This window comes from Myotis myotis, unplaced genomic scaffold, assembly GCF_014108235.1.
Source record: "Myotis myotis isolate mMyoMyo1 unplaced genomic scaffold, mMyoMyo1.p scaffold_m19_p_3, whole genome shotgun sequence".
Classification (NCBI taxonomy): Eukaryota; Metazoa; Chordata; class Mammalia; order Chiroptera; family Vespertilionidae; genus Myotis; species Myotis myotis.
In genome coordinates this window covers 172,696,537-172,719,267 of record NW_023416335.1, presented here as the reverse complement: position 1 = coordinate 172,719,267, position 22,731 = coordinate 172,696,537, and the positions used below count along the sequence as shown (strand labels likewise).

The window sequence follows — 22,731 nt, the reverse complement described above, 5'->3', positions numbered from 1 at the left end:
AAACAAAATATCTGCCTCCCCCACACACACACACACATACAAACACACAATGATGGAAAAAAGATGGGAGAATTGCAATAATTATTCTTAATAAAAACAAAAGGAAAGATTAGGAGGCACATAGCAATTTGTAGTCCACAGAAATTCTGAAATCCAGACACCTTCTATCAGGGCCCCTACTCTGGGGGTAGGCCCAGTTTTAGTCCTTAAGAATTGGTTCCTAATCCATTGTTTTGTGACTCTTAGGACCTTCTCAGGGCTTCTGGTTTCATGCTTTGAGAGGTCCTGCCTTCATCATAAAAAACAGCTAGTAGCTGTCTAATTCTACTTACTGGCCATAGAAAGTAAAGCATCAGAGGTATCTTTTCATAAAGAGTCAGAGGTATCTCTGACTCTTCCAGCCCACACTGATACAATGCCCTTAAAACCTTTGTGGGTTTTCTATAAATATGATTTATACCCCAAAAGCCATATCTATAGGTCTTTTAGAGAAAAAGCCCCTTTTATTATGGGCAAAGCACTGTGAGAAAATGCCTTTAAGATTGTGAGAGACACTTTTATCTAGTTCTATCAGGCACAATACAAAATCTTTCCATAGTCTCAAAAAAGGCTTTATAGTCACACACTGTCAATCTTTATCTAAGACCATTTCTATCTTTGGGAGTCTTTTGCTGGCTGGAAGGACTGAGAATCAGAAGGAATTTCATATTCCAATCAACAGATCCAAAAGCTCTTGATGTGTTTTTTTTTCTAAATCCTGCTTAAAATTTGTATGGTTTTTTGTTTAGTTTATTTCTCTCTTCCTATAACATTATGCACAGTTAAAAGAGGTCAATTAATATTTTCAAGATTATGCCTAGAAATCTGTGTCAGATACACAAGTTCATTAGATACGTTTTCTAACTTCCAAATTATTGTAGGCAGATATAAGCAACGTGGGTAACCATCCTTTCAGCTTCTATTAATAGTTTGTTCACCATCCCACCAGCCTCTTCACCATTTTCCAGCCTCTGCTTGTCATTAGGTCCTAAAGCCAGGGAACAACAAATGATTTATGTTTTTGTTACCAATGACAGCCCGTTTTTAGGGAGTGCCACTGTAACAAATTTTCCTAGTTATCAATTTCTACATATCAAACCACCCCAAAATTTAGTGTAAACCTTTAGTAGGCAATGATTCTGGTCTTACCTCTAATATGGACATAAATTGGGATTGGTGCACCTTGTGGTCAGAAAGAAACCAGCTGTCAGCTTAGCTGTGGTTGGATGGCATACAAAGGTCTCACTCATAAGACAGGGGATTCACATGGAATGGCTGGTCTAAGTGAAATGTCTGGGCCTCCCTTTCTATGTAGACTTTTATCACATGATGCGAAAAATGGTTCAAGAGGGTGTAAGGCCTCTTGAGGCCAGATCTTAGAAGTCACATGTCATTTCTTTTGCATTCTATTGATCAAAGCATAAATAGGACCAGCCCAGAATCAAGAGGTGAGGAAATAGACTTCCCTTCTTGACCAGGAGGACATGTAAAGTATTTGTGGTCATTTAAAATCCACCACACTTAGGAACTCAGCACGGCCTCATAGAATAAGAATGGCTAAGTGGGCAGCATAAACATTGAAAGCTGCAGCACTATTAGAACCAGAAGCTGATTATCTGAGTTACTGAACCAAGGATAGCTTTACTTTCTGTATAGGTATAACCACATTACAATTCATGTTAATTCAAGGCCAGTATATATTAAAAGGAAGTGAATGGCCCTAACTGGTTTGGCTCAGTGGATAGAGCGTCGGCCTGCGGACTGAAGGGTCCCAGGTTCGATTCAGGTCAAGGGCATGTACCTGGGTTGCAGGCACATCCCTAGCAGGGAGTGTGCAGGAGGCAGCTGATTGATGTTTCTCTCTCATCGATGTTTCTAACTCTCTATCCCTCTCCCTTCCTCTCTGTAAAAAAATCAATAAAATATATTTTTAAAAAAAGGAAGTGAATGGTCAAGATGACATAGATATACCTAGAAATTCAAAGCAAAAATTGGCACTATATTATTTTGCATAAAGATGACAAGCCCCAAATCAATAAAAAATTACTAATATTACTTTAGATTAGTAGGCATGTGTTTTTATTATCATGTGCTCAAAAATAACACCGCTGATGAATAGTAAAACCAGTAAAAATTATAACAGCTGATATTAACAGAATGTGTACCATGTACCAGTCCAAATAAATTCAATTTTGGAAGGGAACACATAATTTTAATGCTGTAAGTAGTTTATAATTCAATTCCTCATAATTTAATTCTGAATACATAATTTAACAGGAGGCTACATGAATATTTTCCTACCCTATCTTACCCTAAAACATAGCATTAAGTTAAACTTTATATTTCTAATATTCTCAGCTTGTTAATCCCATATCCTCCATAACTTTTCCATGCATTGTTTCTGGGAACAAAACTAAGAGCATATTCATGTAAGTAGTACTTACAATATGGTTCTTGTCTTCTTTCTTATTACTCTGAATTGAAGGGTTGTATCATTTATAAATTCAACATCATAGTTGGGTTCAAAAGACACATTTGAGGAAGATTCAATATTTAGTGGAACTTCAAATCGTTTATTATTAGGATCATAAACCTAAAACAAGTTAAATAGAATCTTTATTAATTTTTTAATAATCAAATAATTGTATTAATTTTTTAAATGATCTAATTGCAATGCTACAAATAAGTGAAATAGTAAATTGTAGTTACCTCCAAAACAAGATATTATGTGAGGTACTCAATCAAATAATGTTATGACATTTAAAACTTCCCATTAACAAGGTTTGTATTCATGATAAATACAGACTAGCAGTTATACTTACCTTGAATCGAAGACGATCCTTAGTTTGAAATTCTACATCCATTACAATTGGGGAAATATCATTTCCAAACAGGGATATAGTACCACGTTTGATTAATGTTACCCTATAAGACAAACCACTTTTATTAACCCAAATGAAGCACATTTATTTTTATAGATGAGTGGAATTCCTCAGTTAAAATAAATGTTGATAAACAGGGAGGTAAACAACTTATCCTTTCAAAGAAAACAAAAATTCAGATGAGAAATGTTTTACTCAGAGAAGAAACACTGAAGAGTAAATGTGAAACACTGAAATGGAAATAAATCAACTGATTTTCTTCCTGATACATCTCTAAGAATAGGAAAAACTTCAACGACAAAATAAAAAACATGGCCACCTGACTTAGTTGATATTGATACAATCTGCCCTGTAGTAGAATGAAATCTCTTGTCATGTTCAATTGGGATGGCTGTCCATGACTTCTAAAAGCCAGGCTTAGAAGTAATTAATGGGCAGTCATGTACCCAAAGCCCTGGGCACAGCCCCTCTCCTCCCAGTTCTGTCCTCTCTCCTCATCCTGCATACAAATGTGTGTGAAACAACTACACATGTCCAGCTACTAGAATCTCCAATTCAGTGCCGTCACCACTATCACTCACTCTAACCCAGCTTTCCAATGTTAGGTTCAGGGAGAGAAGGCTCAGGTACATTCTTGGTTAGGTACACTATTTTAGGTCTATCATGGAAAAGGACCACTTACTGACATTGTTTTGCTGTGGAACATTCTGTCCTGACTTACAAAGAATCCATTAATATTTGAGATGTTGTATAAATTCAGCAAAATGATCTGATGGTCAAATCGAGACATAACAAGATCTCCCAGGCCCAGAGTCAAGTGCAAGGCTAGGCACACATTACCAATAAGCCAAAGGCTGCCCAGACAGTGAAGACACTGACATTTGGAGCCTTTGTGAATTGCTCAGTGTTTCTGCTTCTCTTACAATTCCCCTTTCTGGATAATCTTTGTTTCAAGTCAGAATTTAATATAGTTATAATTTAATTTATCTGACATTTAGTTTATTTTATGGTTCACTGCTCTTACTCATCCTGAGCTCTTATTATTTTAATTTCAGATTTTAAACTGTTTTCGAAAAATTTCCCATGATGGTCTCTGCTAAAATCTGCAAAAACTCAAACCAAGGCTAACTTAGAATAAGAGAAAATAACATATAATGTAAGTTAGCTCAATCAAGTTATATTTGAGCCCATATAATAGGCTGGTGTATTCATTGTAGAGCATTTTCAAGGTCCAGAAGCAATAAAATCAAAATGTGATGATATTTTTTTCTCTACTTTCAATTTAGAATTCATTATATTTCCAAGATTACCCTGTCCCACTCTGACATAAACCAGTTCCTCTCAGCCCAGACCTCACCCTTCTGCTTCCAGCTAGACCGGCTGTTCTCAAGCTGTGGGTTGCAACCCCTTTAGGGGTCGAACGACCCTTTCACCGGGGTTGCCTAAGACCATCAGGAAACACATATATAATTACATATTGTTTTTGTGATTAATCACTCTGCTTTAATTATGTTCAATTTGTAACAATGAAAATACATCCAGCATATCAGATATTTACATTATGATTCATAACAGTAGCAAAATTACAGTTATGAAGTAGCAACAAAAATAATTTTATGGTTGGGGGTCACCACAACATGAGGAACTGTATTAAAGGGTCGCGGCATTAGGAAGGTTGAGAACCACTGAGCTAGACGCAGTGGTTCTCAACCTTGGCTGCACATTAGAATCACCTGGGAATCTTTTTAAAATCCTGATTTCTGGGCCTCATCCTCCGGAAATTCTGTTTCTTTGTTATGGGGTGAGGCCACAACATTAGTAACAAAGAAACAGAATTTCCAGAGGATGAGGCCCAGAAATCAGGATTTTAAGAAGATTCCCAGGTGATTCTAATGTGCAGCCAAGGTTGAGAACCACCGAGCTAGAGTCTTAACTGTCATTTCTTGTCTTTGTCTTTAAAGAGAATGGTTCTCCAAATCCCTACTCCAAACCACCATCACTACATTTTCTATCACTGCCTGGTGAAAAACAGAAATGGAAAATACATTTTGACAGTTTCAAGCCTTGGTCTAGCGATGTAAAGAGAAAATAGCTCATAAATTCCAAATGGAAATTGAAGTAAAGTCAACTTTCATAACGCTCTGTGGAGGTCCAACTGAGTAAATGCCAGAATTCTATACATTCTATACACTGCCCAAAAAGTATCTTCAAAATCAAGATCTAGCCTCTGAAAATCAGTATAGGAATGAGTTTTTTAAGTGAGACTTAACCTACTAAATGTGGCTTTTCTCTTAAGAATCTTGATGAAAGGAAAACGACAATTTATTCTGTTCTCCTTATAAAAGTTAAGCCTATCGCTTGTAATTGAGTTATTTTTGCACTTATTAATGAGAGGAAGTACTCTTATGATGTGAAAGTATAATTTCTGATGTTCTGGAATAGTGGCTGTGCAGGGCAATTTTTCATTCTGACTTTCTATATCATTTCACCGAAAATTAAGTGCTGTGTCATGCTTCACAAAAGATAGGCAACAAAAAGAGGAAAAGATTGACAGGATCGCACAAAAGACAAGAGTTTTACCATAGCCTAACCTATTTGCAAGGAATCATCCCAGCCCACAAAATAATGAGTGTTCCCGGCTATTTGGCAGAGCCCACACAACTGATTGAGAAACAAGAAAGAGAGGCGTAACCTACTCTTCGACAGGGGACTCTGACAGTGATTTCGAAGTAAAAACAATTAGGAAGCAAAAAGCCATGATGTCTTTTAGGCTTTCTGATTCACCATGAAGGCTCAGAGTTCTCAGGATAGAGCCAATACAAATAGAATGAAATCTCTGAGGTGATATGTGTACCAAAGAAACCCATGAGGCTGCATCAGAAAGTTCTGATGGTAGAAGTGGCTGTTAAAAGCTCTGGAAGGTGTATACCTCCATCCTTGAGCTGTTTTTTGAGGCACATCTTTGATGGTGTAACCATGTGGACCATCGGCAGGGTAGAAGCACCAGGGCACATTGGCGACGGTTGTAGAACACCAGACACAGCCTTTAGCTTCACAGACTTCTCGAGAAGCTCCTGGTTGAGGATGGCAATCAACGCGGTTCTGAATGGGGAATTTCATGGAACAAGCGGCTTCTTCTTCGGAGTTATAGAAACAAAACGGAACGGTGGTGTTGTCGGAGGCACACCAGTGACATCCGCGGCTCATACAGGCCGCTTCGTTGGCTCCTGACTCGGGATGACAATCAATTCGTTGCGGTTCAGGTACTACAGAACACGAATCCACCTTCTCAAAGCACCAAGGGATGCCTGGGGTTTTCCATGGAGACCAACAGCAATTCCTGGCCAGACAACTGGCTTCGGAAGCTCCGGGATCAGGGTGACAGTCTTTACGGAGTTGGGGGGCTAGAGGTGCCAAGCATGAACTTGAACTCACAGACTGGACTAGAGCTGAATCAAGAAGGAAAACAGGGCAACGTAAGTGCAAAAAAATATCTAGACAACATAATTATCATTAAGATACTTTGGTGGAACTTTAAAAAAAAAAAAAGTCAAAGTGCTTAGATTATGAGTGGAATAGTTACTGGATTTAAACAGTATGTACTATAGCCCTAACCGGTTTGGCTCAGTGGATAGAGCGTTGGCCTGCGGACTGAAAGGTCCCAGGTTTGATTCCATTCAAGGGCATGTACCTGGGTTGCGGGCACATCCCCAGTAGGGGGTGTGCAGGAGGCAGCTGATCGATGTTTCTCTCTCATCAATGTTTCTAACTCTCTATCCCTCTCTCTTCCTCTCTGTAAAAAATCAATCAATAAATAAATAATAAAAAAATGAATGATATGAAAAACCTGGTTGAAGAAAATGAACCACTTAATAAAAAACGCTTACTTTAAAAAAACACACAAAAAACAAACAAACAAAAAACAGTATGTACTATAAATTTATCAGCCTCGGTAAAAGCAAGCAAAGCAAAAAAAAACAAAAACAAAACAAAACAAAAAAACCTTGTCCCTTAAAAATTAAGCACTAACATTTTACTTTATCGCTCCTAATATTCTCAGTGTGCACATTCTTCACTATCTCCACAATTTTAGGCATCTACCCATCATCATCTTCTAAATGTTACCAAATGAATTTCACAGAAGGCAGTAAACTTGCCTGTTCTGTTTGCTATACTTTCCTTCATTTATAGTCTAGATAGCAGTTGTCCGTCTTCAATAATAATAGTGCAGAAATATCAATACATGTTTCCTCTAAACTAACAAGGTATCGTGTGTTATGTGTCGTTGAGTCAATTCCAACTCCTGGCAACCCTATGAATGGGAGATGTCCACTGTGTCCTGTCCTCCATAGCCCTGCTGAGCTCCTATGGACTCATTCTTGTGGTTTCTTTTACAGAGTCTACCCACCTCATATTTGGTCTTCTTTTCCTGCTGCCTTCAATTTTTCTCAGCATTATTGTCTTTTCGAAAGAACCCTGCCTTCTCAGGATGTGCCTGAAGTAGGACAGCTTCAGTTTTGTCATTTGTGCCTCCAGTGATATTTCAGGCTTATTTTGCTCTAGGACTCACCTGGTCATCTTTCTTGTGGTCCAGGGTACTCTCCTCCAATACCATATTTCAAATGAATCAATTTTTTTCCTATCAGATATTGGACCCCACAAGAATGCCACAATACTGCTGTACTTTCTCATCCTTTCTTTTGTGGCTTGCTATTTTTAAAAGTCCTAGGGTTGTGTTGGAGACGGGGATGCTTTCATCACTTTGGGTATCTGTGAGAGTTTTACTGTACTAATACAATAAATGTCATGGATTATAAATCTTTTTCTCCATAAATCGGATAAAACATCTAAACACAGATACAATTCACCTCTTCATTCTGATGTCTTTTATCATAAACTAGAGGCCTGGTGCACAAATTCATGCATGGGTGGGGTCCCTCTGGGTGGCCTGCAGGGATCAGGCCAAAACCTGCAGTCCAATGCTGCCTGCAGCTCCTACCTGCCACTCCCACTCATCCTGGCCCTACTGTGCCTGCTGCGGGCTCCTGCCCAATCAGTCCCACAGCAGTACTCACCAGCCATGAGCCCTGCGTCTGACACCCTTCCAAGGGTGATATGTGATCAGGCTGAAACCAGCTCTCTGACATCCCCCGAGGGGTCCCGGATTGTGAGAGAGCATAGACAAGGCTGAGGGACCCCACCGGTGCACAACCAGGCTGGGGAGGGACCACGGGAGGGTTCCAGGGCATGTCCGGCCCATCTCACTCAGTCCCCATCGGCCAGACCCCAGCAGCAAGCTAACCTATCGGTCATAGCATCTGCCCCCTGGTAGTCAGTGCATGTCATAGCAACTGGTCGACCAATCGACTGTCTGCCTTCTGGTGGTCAGTGCACATCCAGTGAGCTGTTGAGCAGCCTTAGCATATCTCTATATATAAGACCCTAATATGCATCTATATATATAAAACCCTAATATGCAAGGAGACCAAACGATGGAACAACCAAACAACTGAACAACTGAACAACATGGTTGCTGTGACATGCGCTGACCACCAGGGGGCGTGTGGAACATGGCAGGCATTGGCAGCAGGCAGCAGAGTGCAGAACATGGTGGGCATTGGCTGCGGCGGGATGGTGGAGCAGGTGAGCGGGAGCACCAGACCAAGGCAGGGTGCCAGTCGTTGTCATTGGGGTGAGCCTCTGGTGATGACTGAAAATTCTTTGCTCTCATGCACCATGGTCTTGCCAGTCGCTCACACCTGCTGCTGGTGCCTGCTCCACTCGCACCTCTGCTGGCACCCAGTGCTGGTCCTGATCACTTGGTGCTATCATCAGGTGCAAGTGGCAGCTGCCAGCCCTGATTGCTCCTGAGTGTTTCTCCACCTCCCCCTGCTCCTGAGGGGCAATCGGGGCATCCACTGCTGCTTGCACCCACTGACAGTGCTGGCCCCACTTGCACCCGCTGCTGGCACTGGCCCCAATTGCTCCACACCGTCAGTGGGTGCAAGCAGGGCCGGCGCCATCAGTGCATGGGAACGGTGGCAGCTGGAGTGGGGCTGCCGGCAGACGGGACCAGGACTGCGATGGAAGGGGGCAGGCGGGGACGCAGAGGATGGGCCGAGACCTGCCCCTGTGCCTACCACAGTCTTGCTGCCCACAGTTCCTTTCAATGTGCCCAAATTTGTGCACTGGGACCCTAGTTATTAGCATATTATGCTTTGATTGGTTGTTCTGCCGTTAGGTCTATTTGCATGTTATCCTTTTATTATCTACAGTAATAAAAGAGAAACATGCAAGTTGGTGTCACTCTGCTACACCCACCAGCCAATCAGATGAGTATGCAAATTAACCCAACAAAGATGGCGGTTAATTTGCATATGCAGGCACGGAGCAAAAATTGAAGACAACTAGGATGGGAGGGAAGCAAGAGGGGCGGCGGAGGCGGGAGCGAAGCCCGCCTCGGTGGTTTCGCTCTTTCCTCTGCTTCCCTGAGGCCACAGGAAGCCCTATTCTTGCAGAAATCTTCCTGCAATGGGCCTCTAGTATAGGATAATTTTTAAACTATGTTTTTGCAAGTGAGGCCCATGGAAAACTTGCCTCAGAACTGCCTTCAAATCAGTAAACATACTTTTTGGAAAATGAGCCTTATCATCAGTACATGGCTGGCGTGTGGATACAAAATTGCACAATGCTATTGACAGAATTTGACAATACCTAACATATTATGCATGCTTTCACTTTTTGACCAAATACTATTTTTTAGGAATTTATCCCAAAGATACACAAAGATATTTAGTGAAACATCATTTGTAATGGCAACTAATATATAAAATATCCTTCAATAGAGGAATAATTAAATGATGGGCACATAAATCATAAAATGGAATGAGAAACTTGCATATATTATACAGACTGATTTCCAGAGTATATTTAGTAGAAAAAAACAAGGTTCAGGATAGTGTTTCTGAATGAAACCTTTTCTGTAAAAATGTGGTAGGAGATACTATATATATATATATATATATATATATATATATATATATGCATCTCTTTATAATTTCAAATAGAAACAATGGAAGGATAAAATAAATAAGAATAATTACATATTGGAGAAAAAAAGAAACAGGGTGAGGAAGAAAAGGATCACTCTTTAGCTGTATCTTGTCATATAGTTTTTCTTGAAAACATGCCAATGTTTTAATTGAATTTTCAGGAAAACAAAATTGATTTTAAAAGAAGTGTTTTAAAAAATTGACACATGCTAAAACAGATGCATTTGCTTATTTTATTCTGTTGGTAACATGTCCACACACACAAAAGGAATTACCTCATGATTTTAAAGCAAATATTTTTATATTTCTAATGGTATACTTATACTTAAAGGGAAAACCACAAAGAAATTGTAACATGAATCCCAGTGGTCACATTGTTAATATTAATACTGATATTTTAATTTTGGAACCTAAGAATATATTGAATATATTGCTGCCTAAAGCAAATGAGTAATTATGTTATGTTTCTATGAAACAATATTTCAGCATAAGAAACTGTAACTATATAATTTTTTAAATAATTCAAAACACTAAGCATAATTTGACTTGAAAATATTAGCATGAAATAATGATTAATCATACTCTTTTATAAACAGGCATGTTTCCAACCACTGACCACTGAGAAAACTAGAAGCAATGACAACCCATCAATAAGAAGCTTCTCTACCATCAACAACATGACTTTTAGCTGCCACACCTCATTAAAAAGAAAGACTCATTCCTTAGGGAAAATGACTCCCTTGAGGGTAAGGAATGTTTAAGAGGAGGCTGGGACATCTTTATATTCAAGAAATAAAGAAAAGCACCACACCTTACTGGCACCAACTTGAAGTGGTTTTCAGTGGCATTAGATGGAACAATCCACAGGACAAAGGACACTTCAATGGATAAACACACAGATAGATAAATAGTGTTTATGCATGATTGCCCAGAAAAAAACTGAATATTGATTACACTGAAAATTGAGAACTGAGAGAAGGAATCATACATTATCCTGCGATTCTCACATAAACTCTATTACAGGATTGCCAAGTAGTTGATGATGAAAATTTGTGTTTTTTTTTTTAACTAAATACCAGCCCTGGCTGGTGTTCTCAGTGGTTAGAAACAGGCATATGCTAAAAAATATCTAATTAATGAATTAGGTTATCATTAATAAATAGAAAACCCTTAAATTTCTTTTGGAAACCCATCAAGGATAAGAGATATGATATATTACAGATTAGATAGGTTTATTTAACACTCTTATTATATTAAGTGTTGATTAAAAATTTGTTAAAAGAAACATTTTCAAAAGGTACGTTCCTTACCTGCCAGAACCATGGAACAAACACGGAGAAACCTTATGGCCCTCATGGTCCGAGAAAAGTGACACTTGCTCATGGCATGTGACGTATTTATATGGAACAATTTGAATAAATTGTTTAGCCTTGAATTTTTTCTACAGAGCAATGAGGCCAAAAACAAGTCCTTGAAAGTCTTCCCACAAGGTTACCAGTGGCTAGCACTACTGTGTAATGGAAAGACATGAGACTAGCATGCAGGTGGCCTGGAGTTTATTCTAGCTCTCTGGTGGCTGTGGTAATGGGTGTCATTTACCTTCTAGGAGTCAAGGTTTCTTCCAATGTAAGATGGATACAACACCTGCCCTGACTATTTCATGGAGTTAGAATGAAGATCTATATATAATGTTATAGCTATAACATTACCATCCACAAGAAGACCAATGTCAGTGAAAAGTCACCTTCTCTTTTTGACATGTCCTAGGTCCCTTGACCTACTGAAGGAATTAAGGACTAGGTAAGAGAATTTGCCAATGAATTACATTTTTTTTTTCTTTCTAAACCTCAAAATTTCCAATTCTGTGGTTTTTTAAGTTATTCCTAGTTGAGCAAAAATTTCAATCACTGTACTTTAAGGGTCAGCATAAAAGTATTGGGAGAAAGAGTTTATGTAGAAAACAACTCAAGTTAAACCAAAGCCATAAGATTGTATAACTCATCAGTATTCAACAGTGCTTTACCTTACGTATAAGCAAATGGGCAACTCCATATGCGGTGAAATATAGAAAAGTATCTTCCAGTATTCTTTCCCTCACTAACAAACCACAGCACGTGACATTTTCTCCCAACCACAAAGTCTCAGCTTTAGGGTTATCAAGGCTAAGAGCTGTATTTTTACTGGAAGTAATTTTAACTTAATAAAGTGGAAAGGAATAGTTTAACTTTTCTTCTAAGTGGAAAGGAAGGATCCTGGGAGGAGAAGGCAAAAGACCTTCATCAGTCTGTCACAACAATTGACTGGACTAGTTAATTATCAGAAGGAGAAGCCTGGATTCTAGTAAGGAGGTGCTGGGGTCCAACCCCAGCGGGTCCAGGGGTCCCCAAAGGCGTAGACGGAGTCGGCGCAGAAGGAATGACACGAAGACAGCGTTCAGCTGATCAGCAGCCTAGCCAGGATCTCTAGCCAGGATCTCCAGGCAAGTTCTGGTCTGGATCTCCAGGGAAGTTCTGGTTCAGGATCTCCAGCCAAGTTCTGAGTCCATGTTCTCTTGCTAGGTTCTCCAGCCAGGTTCTATCCAGGTTCTCCAGCCAGGTTCAGTCACCAGGTTCTAGTCAGGTTCTCTTGCCAATTTCTGTAGTCAGGTTCAGTCCAGGATCTTTTGCCATGTTCTCTCAATCTAAGTTCTGTGTTCTAAGTTCTGTGTTCTAAGTTCTGTCACTTTCCGTCTTGTTACATCTGTATTTATACCAGTTGATTCAATCCTATCAATCTCTATTACAAAGGTTAGGGCGTTTCTTATCTCCGTTCCAGGGAGTAAAGATTATGTAGCTTAAGCATGATTGTTCGTAGTTAAAGTGATTAATTACCCGCCTGGCACTTAGTTAAGAGGTTTTATTCCCTCCCTAACTTCAGGGGAAAATCCCTACCTGAGGAAACAACCCCTGTCAGAGACCTTGGTTAAAACACATAGTTCCAAGAAGGTGAGCAAACATATTAAGAACAGTATGCCATATATGCCAGGTCCCTTGAAACAGCAAGCATGGACCGGCTCCCGGCAAGGAGGAAGGAGAAATGAGGGGCAGTTGACATCAAACAGAAAAAAGCAAACTGAGGAAAATGGCAAAGACAAACTTGCCTCTCATATTTTTACAAAAGGATCTCTCTCTTTTTTTTTTTAAATATACTTTATTGATTTTTTACAGAGAAGAAGGGAGAGAGATAGAGAGTTAGAAACATCGATGAGAGAGAAACATCGATCAGCTGCCTCCTGCACATCTCCTACTGGGGATGTGCCTGCAACCCAGGTACATGCCCTTGACCGGAATCAAACCTGGGACCTTTCAGTCCGCAGGCCGACGCTCTATGCACTGAGCCAAACCGGTTGCGGCTCAAAAGAATCTCTTAATCATCTTTAGTGGGAAACTGGATCTGTTGGCAAATACAGTGATACTTCCATTGGTAGCTGCCCAAGAACTTGGTTCCTTCTAATAAATTCTGCCTGGACAGACTTATTCAGAATGGAACAGAGGAGTTCAGAATCCCCTCATCCAACAGCAGGGCCCAGATCTGAACCAAAGCCAAAGCACAGCGGTACGATTTAAACAGGGCTGCCGAAATGTGGGTGGGAAGAAATCTGCACATTTACTACATCATTGTCCTGTCGTTTCTAATTCCAGCTGGCAAGAAGCCTTAGAACGCGGAGCCCTTGGTTATAGGACGGGTGTGTATGACCAAGTCCTCTGTCTCATGAGGACACACAAGGTATCTTCTCTGAAGGAATAGTGAGCCCACAGGGTACAGACACTTAAACGCTAAGTAAGTAGAACATGCACATTTATCATCCATTGAATATTTTCATTGGTAAACTGATCATATTTATTTTTTCATCCGAGATAGACCCAACCAGAACCCTGGAGGACAGTGACCCACATTCCTATCATCAACTTTCTACTTTAAAGCACTACTCTCAGGTGGTTCATGGAAAAGGTCCATGTAAATAGTACTCATGAAGTAACGGAGCTGGAATTTTAGCCACTTCTCAATTATGTCAAGTAGGAAATGCAATAAACTATGTATCTGAAAAAATAAAACTATGTATGTATTCAAAAACTTGTCAAGTGCTTATATAGCTGTGGCACTCATATTTATAAATCAAAAAGTAGGACATAACATACAAAAAATTTTCCTTTGGAAGGAAAATGAGATTGAACATTTGGAATTCAGACAGAATGGGAAAAATCTTAGATGCCAGAAAATCTTAGACTTGATTTATTCTTAGTATGACAAAGTAGGAAAAGGTCAGTAGCATTTACTATACATTTATTCACAGCACATATTTTACTAAAACTTTAAATCTGTGCTAGGGTCAAATTCAGGGTGTTTTCAAAGGAGAATTTTTGAAATCTGGATTATTGGCTGAAACTCAGAAATATGCCTAGAAATATTACTTACTTATATGGTATTATATATGTATAAACTTTAACTGTTTTAAAAATAAATTAAAATAATGGGTGACTTGTAAGAAAAGCATTTGTTCGAAGTTCCTGTAATAAACTTAAAATTCCCATAACTACTCAGTTCATATGATATTTTCTGTTAAATAGCAAAATTGTGCATACACATATATTAATCTACCTTTACCCTACAGGTATACTTAAAATTCCCAGCTGTATTAACATATTTTAATTATTTTTTTCTATTTGCTTAATATATTCAAAGGGAGGAACAGATGTGTAAAAATAAATTTATGCTATGATCATCATAATTAGTTGCAGCAACCTTTCTAATTCCTTAGGATAAAGAATTGCATAGTTTTGCAAGCTCTGGGGACTGTGTTAAATCACTGTTTACAATATGAAAGCCTAAAGACAAATCAGATCCCTCCCCCAGAGTTTATTAAAATAATTTATCTTAAAATTCCAATTAAAATAAAAATTTAATATCTTAAATGGTTATTGTTGTGCATATTTACTCACTTGATTATAATCACCCCTTTCTGACAACCTCATTAACAGATTATGCTGATTACATAAAGCACCATATTTTTTTATGCAAGTTAACAGGTGAATTGCTATTTTAAGCATATATAAACAGAAATCCTAATATGCTGTATCTCTCATTTTTCACATTGACATATAGATCAAAAACATCCATCAATTTCTAGGGCTCAGCATATTTAAGTAGGAGAACCTGCTGGTGAGAGCATTCTGGATATTAAATCTAAATAAGCAAGATATTGAAGTGAAATATTCAGGAGCTAGTCTAATGAGGAAAATAGCTGGATGTCATCATACATCCAATATGGGAAAGAAGGTCAGAGCTAAATCAGTAATTGCTTCAAACTTTTCCCTTAATATCCCAGTGGTTTGGTGATGGAGGAATGAGAAAGCGGACAGGTGACAGCATTTTATTTATCACATTCATGTAAATAATATAATCAATCTGGGATATGCGTGAACTCGCACACACATTTCTCTTTTCCAGAACCTTATGCAATTCAAAGATCCTCTTCAAAACATTTATATACAGATTACATTATGGATGCTCCCTAAGGATGTGGTTTCTACTCAGAAAACAAATTTCTCAAAGGTACATACATTTAGTCATTCAATAAATATTTATTAAGCGCCTACTATGGGCCAAATGCTGCCTAGATCCTGGGGACACAACACAATTCCTGCCTTCACAGACCAAGTGCCATGAATGGGGACCTCCTGGGAATAGTGGGAAGGCATAGAAGATCCACCCCATTCACAAGGCATAGTTCTGCCCAGGAACACTCAGGGGGTTAATTGGGTTATAGTAACAAGACATCAGTGTATTTCTAGACAGACTCAAGCTTTCATTTGGTACTTGGTGTTTTCCCATTACCTTTACCTCTAAGTTTTAACAGCAAGCTAAAGCTGTTGTATTCTTTGTATGTTCGTTGGATTTTCTTCAAACATGTCAATTATTTTAGCAAAAAGGAAATGACATTGAAATTAAACTGTCCTCCTTTGTGAATTCCTAGATGAAGAAGGGCCTATATCACTAACACGGATTACAAGTTTCATTCCAGATTCTCAATGTAGGGGGAAAAGATAGAGGAAAAAGATACAGAACATGCATCTAAGAAAGTACATATCCACAGCCTAATGCAGCTCACATTTGTCTTATACTGACCTGGTAAGGAGGCACTAGTATTGAGCAGAAGAGACAAACCACACATCTAACTTTAAGGGGGGGTGGGGGATAGGAGGGGAATCTGCTGCGATGTTTGTTCTGTTCTTTTATTTTTTAACACTTTTCCTGAAGTATAGAGCCTGTCAGTCACTCTCATTTCTCCAAGGAAAGAGCATAACCAGAAGGAAAGCTCAAACTGTGGAAACCAGCAGGGCTTAGAGTCCTGAGGAGAATCATCCTACAAGGTCCCATCGGGCATGTTCTACTTCACATTTCCAAACTCCACAGTGTCCTTTCTAGACCTTATCTTTCAATATCCTGTCTGTCATTCTCAAGCCAGTAATAAATCTTTTATTCTACTCTCCAGGCATGGATAGAATTAATAAACTTTACTGAGCTTCGGTCAAAGTTTAACCAACAATCCCGAAGACAGTGCCCTTTTCTTAGTCAAATCATTCACAAAACTCATTCGGGATCATTCTTCAAAAACAAACAAACAAAAAAAACAGAAAATCATTATATATCAGAGAGTCAAATGCTTTTTCAAGGTAAGCTGTATTTGGTGACACCAGGAACAAGCAGCTATGAGAAAAGTGTATCTATTGGGTAATATTCCTCCCCCCAAAGCCATCTTGCAGTTTACCCATCTTATCACCTAAATGTTTACAAACTGATTTAGTATATTTATTTTTATTCATTTGAGTGGGAAGGTAACACATGACAAACCAAACAAACATTTACTTTAACCTGCAGGTTAACTAATCCTAAAAATCAGGGCCATGAATACTAACAATTTATAATATTAAGAGGTAATAACATTCAAGTTAAAAGTCTACTGGACATTCCAATCATTTACATCATAGTTGTTATAGTTTATTATGGTACTTTAATATGAAAGATGATTTTATTTTTAATATCATATTTGTGAACAATTTTAATAACATGGGAAAATATTTATAATACATCTTTAGCAAAAAGCATGATGTGAAATATTTTACAGCATCCCAAATTTGTAAACCTATGTATGTGATTATCTCTGAATGAACATTTTAAAAACATATAAATTTATTTCTAATTTCTAGCCACAAAAATAGAATAGAAGTCTTTTATTAAGAAAGTTACTTTGTTGAGAAACTAAGATGGCGGCATAGGGAAACACCGAAATTGCTGCCTCCTACAACAACTTCAAAACAGAATAAACAGACAAAACGGACATCATCCAGAACTACAGGAAGGCTGGCGGAGTGGACATTCTACAACTAGAAGGAAGGAGAAAAGCACATTGAGGGTCAGGAACTGCGGAAGTAAAGTGCAGAGGTACGGAGGCTCGCGCGCGCGGAAAGGGGCTAGTACCTGAGGACGCGGCTGTCTTTTTGAATCGGGAAGGAGTCACAAGCTCCCGACTGCTCTGAACTCCGGTTCCGGGAAGTCTCTGGGGACCCAGGACTCATACGGGGAGAAACTGGACTGTCTGGCAGCGGGCAGAACTCGGAACTCGAGGGCGGCTTTCCCTCAGAGGCCCTTGCAACAATTCGATTGTCGGGACACTGAGACACACGCGGCCCCTTAGGGCAGGGCTGAGAATCCGCCATGGTTCCTTGCTCCGCTCTTTGATTCCCTGAGACCCCGCCCCACCCAGGCTGCCGCAGAGGCTTTTGCATATGAATGCCCTGGCCCTTTGCAACCTGAAAATTACCTAACAAATTGCAGCTGGGCCACAGACCCAGAACTTCCAAGAGAAAGCTCAAGGCCCCACAGCAGCTTGCATTGCTTCACATCTGGGCCTCATCAGGGCACCTCCAAACTCCAAAAAAGGAAGGGGAATCTGCAGTTCTCTTCGTAGCTCCTGCTGGGTAACCTCCAAGAGCCAGTGTACCCAGTGGTCAGAGGGGGACCATCCAGATTACAACTCCTCAGATCCATAAGGGACACACCCAGGGGGCAGACTCAGTGAGCACCAAAGCCCCACTGAAGCAAGTCTTGCCCCAGAAGGGTGTCTTCAGCACAGCGTTCTCCCACTGCAGACACAGCTGATTCTCACTGCCAATTGGCCTGGAGGTCAATTCCTCCCAGTGATCCTACAACAATCAAGGCTTAACTACAACAAGACTGTGCAAAAAGCCCACAAGGGGGTGCACCAAGAGTGTCCACCTCAGGTAACTGGGGAGGCTGAGCCACTGGGCCCTACAGGACACCTAGCACACAAAACCACTCTACCAACACAGGGAAGCATAAAAATGCGGAGGCAAAGAAACAGGTCACAAATGACAGAAATGGAGGAAAGCAAACGACTGGATATAGAGTTCAAAACCACGTTTATAAGGTTTTTCAAGAATTTTATGGAAACCGCCAATAAATTTAGTGAGACCCTCAAGAAATCTAGTGAGACCCTCGAGGATATGAAAAAGGACCAACTAGAAATTAAGCATACACTGACTGAAATAAAGAATAATATACAGAGATCCAACAGCAGACAAGAGGATCCCAAGAATCAAGTCAAAGATTTGAAATACAAAGAAACAAAAAATACCCAACCGAAAAAGAAAAAAGAAAAAAGATTCCAAAAATATGAAGATAGTATAAGGAGCCTCTGGGACAACTTCAAGCGAACCAACATCAGAATTATAGGGGTACCAGAAGAAGAGAGAGGGCAAGATATTGAAAACCTATTTGAAGAAATAATGACAGAAAACTTCCCCTACCTGGTGAAAGAAATGGACTTACAAGTCCAGGAAGCGCAGAGAACCCCAAACAAAAGGAACCCAAAGAGGACCACACCAAGACACATCATAATTAAAATGCCAAGAGCAAAAGACAAAGAGAGAATCTTAAAAGCAGCAAGAGAAAGAAAGTCAGTTACCTACAAAGGAGTACCCATACGACTGTCAGCTGATTTCTCAACAGAAACCATGCAGGCCAGAAGAGAGTGGCAAGAAATATTCAAAGTGATGAATACCAAGAACCTACAACCAAGATTACTTTATCCAGCAAAGCTATCATTCAGAATAGAAGGTCAGATAAAGAGCTTCACAGATAAGAAAAAGCTAAAGGAGTTAATTACCACCAAACCAGCATTATATGAAATGCTGAAAGGTATTCTTTAAGAAGAGGAAGAAGAAAAAGGAACTCTTACCATTTGCCACAGCAGGGATGGAGCTGGAGAGCGGATAAATACCACATGATCTCACTCATTTGTGGAATATAATGAACAACATAAACTGATGAACAAGGACTGATCCAGAGACGGAGAGGCATTGATTGGACTGTTGGGACTTGGAGGGAAGGTAGGGGAGGGTGGGGGTAAGGGGGAAAGATCAACCAAAGGACTTATATGCAAGCATATAGGCCTAACTAATGGACACGGACAACGGGGGGGTGAGGGCATGAGCGGGGGGGGGGGGGGAAGTAGGGGGTAACGTGGGGATAAGGACACATATGTAATATCTTAATCAATAAAAAATATATTTTAAAAAAAAGTTACTTTGTTTTAGTATTTCTTTTACATCCGTTGGTTAGATATCCTAGAACAGTATAACTATCTATAATAATAAAAGCGTAATATGCTAATTAGACCAGACAGCCGAACGACCCTCCGGACATCATTTCAGACGTACTTCCCGATGAAGCTGTGGTGGCGGGGGCTAAGGCAGAGGCGGTTAGGGGTGATCAGGCAGGCAGGCAGAGGGGTTAGGGGCATCAGGCAAGCAAGCAGAGTGGTTAGAGGTGATCAAGCAGGCAGGCAAGTGGTTAGGGGTGATCAGGCAGGCAGGCAGAGCGGTTAGGGGTGATCAGGCAGGCAGGTGAGCAGTTAGGAGTGATCAGGCAGGCAGGCAGGTGAGCAGTTAGGAGTGATCAGGCAGGCAGACAGGTCAGCAGTTAGGAGCCAGTGGTCCCGAATTGCAAGAGGGTGCAGGCTGGGCTGAGGGACCCCCCTACCCCCTGCCATGCATGGATTTCATGCACTGGGCCTGTAGTTAATATATATAAACTACAATTGTAATAAATAAAAATAAATCCTTAAAAAGGAGGACTCGACAAAGGCATTTATGTCCATGATCTTAGGCGAGGACTTTAAAAGGTAGACTTATTAGGTAAGGAGAAAGAGTTGCAATGGAAAAAGTAAGGTCATTTTCTAGTCTGGTGAAAGTTCTAACAGCATTCAATGTTTTACAAAAAAGAATTGGCATTGGCAGCTTCATTAATTAAGCACTTTATTAGCTGAAGTGAGAACGTGATACTTCCAGGAGCATCCTTCAGTGAAATTTCTCACTAGGGAAGACAGGCCCTTGTTAGCAAATCAAAGTTGTGTCAATTCTCACATATGTGTGAAAATCAGGCTTGTCACCATTTAATGAGGTGAAAGTACAACTACAATAAACTAAGGAGACCTCAATTCAAATAAAGAATACTAGTTTAGCTAAGCAAACACAAAACACCATACAAGCTGAATCTAGTGGCCCAAATAGATTTCCCTCATTGGAAAAGCTGAATGTTCTTCACAATGCATGCTATAATTGTAGGTTTTGGCAAATACAAAGATATATTTTCCCATAATGTTTAATGTATGATATCTGAAAGCTCTTAGTCAATTGGTTTTCTTCCAATATTCTTTAAGAAATTTAGATGTTGCCCTGTGCACTGAAAGGTTGCTGGTTTGATTCTTGATCAGGGCACATGGGGTCGTTTTTCTCTTCTTTTCCCTTTCTCTTTCTCTCTAAAAGTCAACTTAAAAATCTTTAAAAGAAAAACAAGAAAAAAATTTAGATGTTATTTTTTAAACAAATATATATTATTATATTTTATTATATATACATGTGGAAATATATATGTATATATTTCTGAAGTTCAGAAGATATCAACTGCCTATAGCATCCTTATGCCTTGGCCCCAGGGTGGAAATAGGTGTCTTGATTATTTGAGTTTTCCAAACTCAATATTTTCAATTTGATTCAAAAACTTCCCCAATAAATACAATTTAGCACTTGAGTCTATAAAAATTATGCATTCACATTAAAAAGAGTTTGCAAAATAAAAGATTTATATTATTTTGTTGGTGAGATTATGAATTTTATTATTATTAACTAGAGGTCCAGTGCATGAAATTTGTGCACTGGTAGGGTACCTAGCAACTGCCAGCTGCTGGCTGCCAGCTGCCAGCTGCCAGCTGGGTACTCCCTCCCTTCCCCCAGCCAGCCCTGCTCCCTGGTCAAACTCCCATACGAACTCCTGATCGAGGGGACAATTTGCATACTATATGCTTTTATTATATAGGGTTATTTTAATAAGAATAACTTTTCAAATAGTCAAGGATGCATATAATGAATTCAATGCATATGCTATTTAATAAATCTAGAATATTGGTGTAAGATATAGTGAAAGGCTCTTATCTGATTTGAATGCTATTAAAATAGAAAGAAAAAGTAGTGAGTGGAAGTGAGTATGCAGTCAAGTTTGTAGTTCTAATCCTACATTACAAAATAAATACTTTTCAAAATTTCCAACAGAGTCAAAAATGTAGACACTTGTTACCTGCCCAAACTGTTCAAAGTTATTTCTTCTTAGTTATTAATCTTTTTAAAATCTTTATTGTTGAAAGTATTACAGATGTTCCCATTTTCCCCATTGACCACCTCCACCCTGCATACCCCGCCCCCTCCCAGGCCTTCACCACACTATTGACTGTGTCCATGGGTTATGCATACAAGTTCTTTAGTTAATCTCTTCCTACCTGCCCCCGCTTTCTCTCTGAGATTTGACAGTCTGTTACACCCTTCTATGTCTCTGGATCAATTTTGTTCAACAGTTTATTTTGTTCATTAGATTCCACATGTGAGTGAGATTATGTGATACTTGTCTTTCTCTGACTGGCTATTTAGGTTAGCATAATACTCTCCAGGTCCATCCATGCTGTTGCAAATGGTACGAGTACCCTTTTACAGCTGCATAGTATTCCATTGTCTAAATATATACCACAACATTTTTATCCACTCATCTACTGATAGGCACTCGGGCTGTTTCCAGATCTTAGCTATCATAAATAGCACTGCTATGAAAATGGGGGTACATATATCCTTTCTAATTGGTTTTTTGGGATTCTTATGATATACTAGAGGCCCAGTGCACAAAAATTTGTGCACTCAGGGGTGTTCTCAGCCCGACCTATGCCCTCTTGCAGTCTGGGATCCCTTGGAGGATGTCCACCTGCTGGCTTAGGCCTGCTCCCTGAGGATCAGGCCTAAGCTGGCAGTCAGACATCCCTCTGGCAGCCTGGCAGCCATTGGGGGATGTCCACTTACCAGCAGGGAGCAGACCTAAGCTGTAGTCGGACATCCTTAGTGCTGCTGAGGAGGCGAGAGAGGCTCCCACCACCACTGCTGTACTGGCAGCCATCAGCCTGGCTTGTGGCTGAGCAGAGCTCCCCCTGTGGGAGCATACTGACCACCAGGGGCCAGCTCCTGCACTGAGCATCTGCCCCCTGGTGGTCAGTGTGTGTCATAGTGACCAGTCATTCCCAGTCGTTCTGCTGTTAGGGTCAATTTGCATATTACCCTTTTATTATATGGGATAGAGGCCTTGTGCACAGGTGGGGGCCG

At 39.8% G+C, this 22,731-nt stretch overlaps 1 protein-coding gene across 1 annotated transcript in view; it reads right to left on the bottom strand.

Annotated features, from left to right (window-relative positions):
• The window catches only part of LOC118651782 (sucrase-isomaltase, intestinal-like), a 90,954-nt gene extending 79,598 nt beyond the window's left edge, over nucleotides 1-11,356 (bottom strand). Inside the window, exons 1-4 of the mRNA XM_036301330.1 lie at nucleotides 11,284-11,356; nucleotides 5,851-6,370; nucleotides 2,862-2,964; nucleotides 2,484-2,632 (exon numbers count right to left, since the gene is read on the bottom strand). Of these exons, the coding sequence (XP_036157223.1) occupies nucleotides 2,484-2,632; nucleotides 2,862-2,964; nucleotides 5,851-6,370; nucleotides 11,284-11,356 (845 nt within the window). The remainder of the gene's footprint in view (nucleotides 1-2,483; nucleotides 2,633-2,861; nucleotides 2,965-5,850; nucleotides 6,371-11,283) is intronic.
• Between the last annotated feature and the right edge of the window lie 11,375 nt (nucleotides 11,357-22,731).